Source organism: Bombina bombina, chromosome 11, assembly GCF_027579735.1.
Source record: "Bombina bombina isolate aBomBom1 chromosome 11, aBomBom1.pri, whole genome shotgun sequence".
NCBI classification, from domain to species: domain Eukaryota; kingdom Metazoa; phylum Chordata; class Amphibia; order Anura; family Bombinatoridae; genus Bombina; species Bombina bombina.
Genome location: NC_069509.1, coordinates 6850175 through 6856174, shown reverse-complemented (window position 1 = coordinate 6856174; position 6000 = coordinate 6850175). Strand labels below are relative to the sequence as shown.

The window sequence follows — 6000 nt, the reverse complement described above, 5'->3', positions numbered from 1 at the left end:
ATGTCACAGGATGTGTGTGTGTGTGTGTATAATGTCACAGGATGTGTGTGTGTGTGTGTGTGTGTGTATAATGTCACAGGATGTGTGTGTGTGTGTGTGTATAATGTCACAGGATGTGTGTGTGTGTGTGTGTGTGTGTATAATGTCACAGGATGTGTGTGTGTGTGTGTGTGTATAATGTCACAGGATGTGTGTGTGTGTGTGTGTGTATAATGTCACAGGATGTGTGTGTGTTGGGTGTGTGTGTATAATGTCACAGGATGTGGTGTGTGTGTGTGTGTATATGTCACAGGATGTGTGTGTGTGTATAATGTCACAGGATGTGTGTGTGTGTATAATGTCACAGGATGTGTGTGTGTGTATAATGTCACAGGATGTGTGTGTGTGTGTGTGTGTATAATGTCACAGGATGTGTGTGTGTGTGTGGTGTGTATAATGTCACAGGATGTGTGTGTGTGTGTGGTGTGTGTGTGTATATATGTCACAGGATGTGTGTGTGTGTGTGTGTGTATATAATGTCACAGGATGTGTGTGTGTGTGTGTGTGTATAATGTCACAGGATGTGTGTGTGTGTGTGTATAATGTCACAGGATGTGTGTGTGTGTGTGTGTGTGTGTATATAATGTCACAGGATGTGTGTGTGTGTGTGTATAATGTCACAGGATGTGTGTGTGTGTGTGTGTGTGTATAATGTCACAGGATGTGTGTGTGTGTGTGTGTATAATGTCACAGGATGTGTGTGTGTGTGTGTATATAATGTCACAGGATGTGTGTGTGTGTGTATAATGTCACAGGATGTGTGTGTGTGTGTGTGTGTGTATATAATGTCACAGGATGTGTGTGTGTGTGTATATAATGTCACAGGATGTGTGTGTGTGTGTGTGTATAATGTCACATGTGTGTGTGTGTGTGTATAATGTCACAGGATGTGTGTGGTGTGTGTGTGTGTGTGTATATAATGTCACAGGATGTGTGTGTGTGTGTGTGTATAATGTCACAGGATGTGTGTGTGTGTGTATAATGTCACCCAGGATGTGTGTGTGTGTGTGTGTGTGTATAATGTCACAGGATGTGTGTGTGTTGTGTGTATAATGTCACAGGATGTGTGTGTGTGTGTGTGTGTGTATAATGTCACAGGATGTGTGTGTGTGTGTGTGTGTGTGTATAATGTCACAGGATGTGTGTGTGAATATGTATGTGGGAGAGAGTGTCAAAGGAAGCTTGCGTGTGTGTGTGTGGGGGGGGGGGGGATTAATGAACTCTAATTCCCCATCAGGAGCCTCCAGGGTCTAACTGCCCCTCTTACCCGTGTCCTCCACGGGCTGCGAACATTTCATGAAATGGGAACTGTCTGTGCAAATCCTTCTCAATCACATCCAGCCACTTAGGGTCCCCTGGCTGTCGCTCCATCTCCTGCAAATATACCCCAAAACTCAACAACAGTGTAAACATGCAATCTACACACACACTTTTCATCCCCCTTATGTAACCCGACAACAGCCTCTCCCCCCTCCTTACGTGACCTGACACCAGCCTCTCCCTCCCCCCTTATGTGACCTGACAACAGCCTCTCCCTCCCCTTATGTGACCTGACAACAGCCTCTCCCTCCTCCTTATGTGACCTGACAACAGCCTCTCTCTCCCCCTTATGTGACCTGACAACAGCCTCTCCCTCCCCTTATGTGACCTGACAACAGCCTCTCCCTCCCCTTATGTGACCTGACACCAGCCTCTCCCTCCTCCTTATGTGACCTGACACCAGCCTCTCCCCCCTCCTTATGTGACCTGACAACAGCCTCTCCCCCCTCCTTATGTGACCTGACAACAGCCTCTCCCTCCCCTTATGTGACCTGACAACAGCCTCTCCCTCCTCCTTATGTGACCTGACAACAGCCTCTCCCTCCTCCTTATGTGACCTGACAACAGCCTCTCCCTCCCCTTATGTGACCTGACAACAGCCTCTCTCTCCTCCTTATGTGACCTGACACCAGCCTCTCCCCCCTCCTTATGTGACCTGACAACAGCCTCTCCCCTCCTTATGTGACCTGACAACAGCCTCTCCCCCCTCCTTATGTGACCTGACAACAGCCTCTCCCCCCTCCTTATGTGACCTGACAACAGCCTCTCCCCCCTCCTTATGTGACCTGACAACAGCCTCTCCCCCCCTCCTTATGTGACCTGACAACAGCCTCTCCCCTCCTTATGTGACCTGACAACAGCCTCTCTCTCCTCCTTATGTGACCTGACAACAGCCTCTCCCCCCTCCTTATGTGACCTGACAACAGCCTCTCCCCCCTCCTTATGTGACCTGACAACAGCCTCTCCCCCCTCCTTATGTGACCTGACAACAGCCTCTCTCTCCTCCTTATGTGACCTGACAACAGCCTCTCTCTCCTCCTTATGTGACCTGACAACAGCCTCTCCCCTCCTTATGTGACCTGACAACAGCCTCTCTCCCCCCTCCTTATGTGACCTGACAACAGCCTCTTTCCCCTCCTTATGTGACCTGACAACAGCCTCTCTCCCCTCCTTATGTGACCTGACACCAGCCTCTCCCTCCCCTTATGTGACCTGACAACAGCCTCTCTCTCCTCCTTATGTGACCTGACAACAGCCTCTCTCCCCTCCTTATGTGACCTGACAACAGCCTCTCTCCCCTCCTTATGTGACCTGACAACAGCCTCTCCCTCCTCCTTATGTGACCTGACAACAGCCTCTCCCCCCTCCTTATGTGACCTGACAACAGCCTCTCTCCCCTCCTTATGTGACCTGACAACAGCCTCTCTCCCCTCCTTATGTGACCTGACAACAGCCTCTCCCATCCTCCTTATGTGACCTGACAACAGCCTCTCCCCCCTCCTTATGTGACCTGACAACAGCCTCTCCCTCCTCCTTATGTGACCTGACAACAGCCTCTCCCCCCTCCTTATGTGACCTGACAACAGCCTCTCCCTCCTCCTTATGTGACCTGACAACAGCCTCTCCCCCCTCCTTATGTGACCTGACAACAGCCTCTCCCCCCCCCCTTATGTGACCTGACAACAGCCTCTCCCCCCTCCTTATGTGACCTGACAACAGCCTCTCCCTCCTCCTTATGTGACCTGACAACAGCCTCTCCCCTCCTCCTTATGTGACCTGACAACAGCCTCTCCCCCCTCCTTATGTGACCTGACAACAGCCTCTCCCCCCCCCGTATGTGACCTGACAACAGCCTCTCCCCCCTCCTTATGTGACCTGACAACAGCCTCTCCCTCCTCCTTATGTGACCTGACAACAGCCTCTCCCCCCCCCTTATGTGACCTGACAACAGCCTCTCCCCCCTCCTTATGTGACCTGACAACTGCCTCTCCCCCCCTCCTTATGTGACCTGACAACTGCCTCTCCCCCCCCCCCCCCCCCTTATGTGACCTGACAACAGCCTCTCCCCCCTCCTTATGTGACCTGACAACAGCCTCTCTCTCCTCCTTATGTGACCTGACAACAGCCTCTCTCTCCTCCTTATGTGACCTGACACCAGCCTCTCTCTCCTCCTTATGTGACCTGACAACAGCCTCTCTCTCCTCCTTATGTGACCTGACAACAGCCTCTCCCTCCTCCTTATGTGACCTGACAACAGCCTCTTCCTCCTCCTTATGTGACCTGACAACAGCCTCTCCCTCCTCCTTATGTGACCTGACAACAGCCTCTCTCTCCTCCTTATGTGACCTGACAACAGCCTCTCCCCCCCCCCTTATGTGACCTGACAACAGCCTCTCCCCTCCTTATGTGACCTGACAACAGCCTCTCTCCTCCTTATGTGACCTGACAACAGCCTCTCTCTCCTCCTTATGTGACCTGACAACAGCCTCTCCCCCCCCTTATGTGACCTGACAACAGCCTCTCCCCCCCCCTTATGTGACCTGACAACAGCCTCTCCCCTCCTTATGTGACCTGACAACAGCCTCTCTCTCCTCCTTATGTGACCTGACAACAGCCTCTCCCCCCCCCTTATGTGACCTGACAACAGCCTCTCCCCTCCTTATGTGACCTGACAACAGCCTCTCTCCTCCTTATGTGACCTGACAACAGCCTCTCTCCCCTCCTTATGTGACCTGACAACAGCCTCTCCCTCCTCCTTATGTGACCTGACAACAGCCTCTCCCCCCCTTATGTGACCTGACAACAGCCTCTCCCCCCCTTATGTGACCTGACAACAGCCTCTCTCCCCTCCTTATGTGACCTGACAACAGCCTCTCCCTCCTCCTTATGTGACCTGACAACAGCCTCTCCCTCCCCTTATGTGACCTGACAACAGCCTCTCCCTCCCCTTATGTGACCTGACAACAGCCTCTCCCTCCCCTTATGTGACCTGACAACAGCCTCTCCCTCCTCCTTATGTTACCTGACAACAGCCTCTCCCCTCCTTATGTGACCTTACAACAGCCTCTCCCTCCTCCTTATGTGACCTGACACCAGCCTCTCCCCCCTCCTTATGTGACCTGACAACAGCCTCTCTCCCCTCCTTATGTGACCTGACAACAGCCTCTCCCCCCTCCTTATGTGACCTGACAACAGCCTCTCTCCCCTCCTTATGTGACCTGACAACAGCCTCTCTCCCCTCCTTATGTGACCTGACAACAGCCTCTCCCTCCTCCTTATGTGACCTGACAACAGCCTCTCTCCCCTCCTTATGTGACCTGACAACAGCCTCTCCCTCCTCCTTATGTGACCTGACACCAGCCTCTCCCTCCCCTTATGTGACCTGACAACAGCCTCTCTCTCCTCCTTATGTGACCTGACAACAGCCTCTCTCTCCTCCTTATGTGACCTGACAACAGCCTCTCTCCCCTCCTTATGTGACCTGACAACAGCCTCTCTCTCCTCCTTATGTGACCTGACAACAGCCTCTCCCTCCTCCTTATGTGACCTGACAACAGCCTCTCCCTCCTCCTTATGTGACCTGACAACAGCCTCTCCCTCCCTCCTTATGTGACCTGACAACAGCCTCTCTCTCCTCCTTATGTGACCTGACAACAGCCTCTCCCCTCCTTATGTGACCTGACAACAGCCTCTCTCCCCTCCTTATGTGACCTGACAACAGCCTCTCTCCCCTCCTTATGTGACCTGACAACAGCCTCTCCCTCCTCCTTATGTGACCTGACAACAGCCTCTCCCTCCTCCTTATGTGACCTGACAACAGCCTCTCTCTCCTCCTTATGTGACCTGACAACAGCCTCTCCCCCCTCCTTATGTGACCTGACAACAGCCTCTCTCCCCTCCTTATGTGACCTGACAACAGCCTCTCCCCCCCTCCTTATGTGACCTGACAACAGCCTCTCCCCCCTCCTTATGTGACCTGACAACAGCCTCTCTCTCCTCCTTATGTGACCTGACAACAGCCTCTCCCTCCTCCTTATGTGACCTAACAACAGCCTCTCTCCTCCTTATGTGACCTTACAACAGCCTCTCTCTCCTCCTTATGTGACCTGACAACAGCCTCTCTCCTCCTTATGTGACCTGACAACAGCCTCTCCCCCCTCCTTATGTGACCTGACAACAGCCTCTCCCTCCTCCTTATGTGACCTGACAACAGCCTCTCCCCCCTCCTTATGTGACCTGACAACAGCCTCTCTCTCCTCCTTATGTGACCTGACAACAGCCTCTCCCTCCTCCTTATGTGACCTGACAACAGCCTCTCTCTCCTCCTTATGTGACCTGACAACAGCCTCTCTCTCCTCCTTATGTGACCTGACACCAGCCTCTCCCCTCCTCATCTGTCCGGACACCAGACTCTCCCCCCTCCTCATCTGTCCGGACACCAGACTCTCCCCCCTCCTCATCTGTCCGGACACCAGACTCTCCCCCCTCCTCATCTGTCCGGACACCAGATTCTCCCCCCTCCTCATCTGTCCGGACACCAGACTCTCCCCCCTCCTCATCTGTCCGGACACCAGACTCTCCCCTCATCTGTCCGGACACCAGACTCTCCCCTCATCTGTCCGGACACCAGACTCTCCCCTC

The 6000-nt window shown here is 53.0% G+C and overlaps 1 protein-coding gene across 1 annotated transcript in view; it reads right to left on the bottom strand.

Annotated features, from left to right (window-relative positions):
• The window catches only part of TBC1D10B (TBC1 domain family member 10B), a 193042-nt gene that overhangs the window by 139956 nt on the left and 47086 nt on the right, over positions 1-6000 (bottom strand). Inside the window, exon 4 of the mRNA XM_053694423.1 lies at positions 1307-1413. Within this exon, the coding sequence (XP_053550398.1) occupies positions 1307-1413 (107 nt within the window). The remainder of the gene's footprint in view (positions 1-1306; positions 1414-6000) is intronic.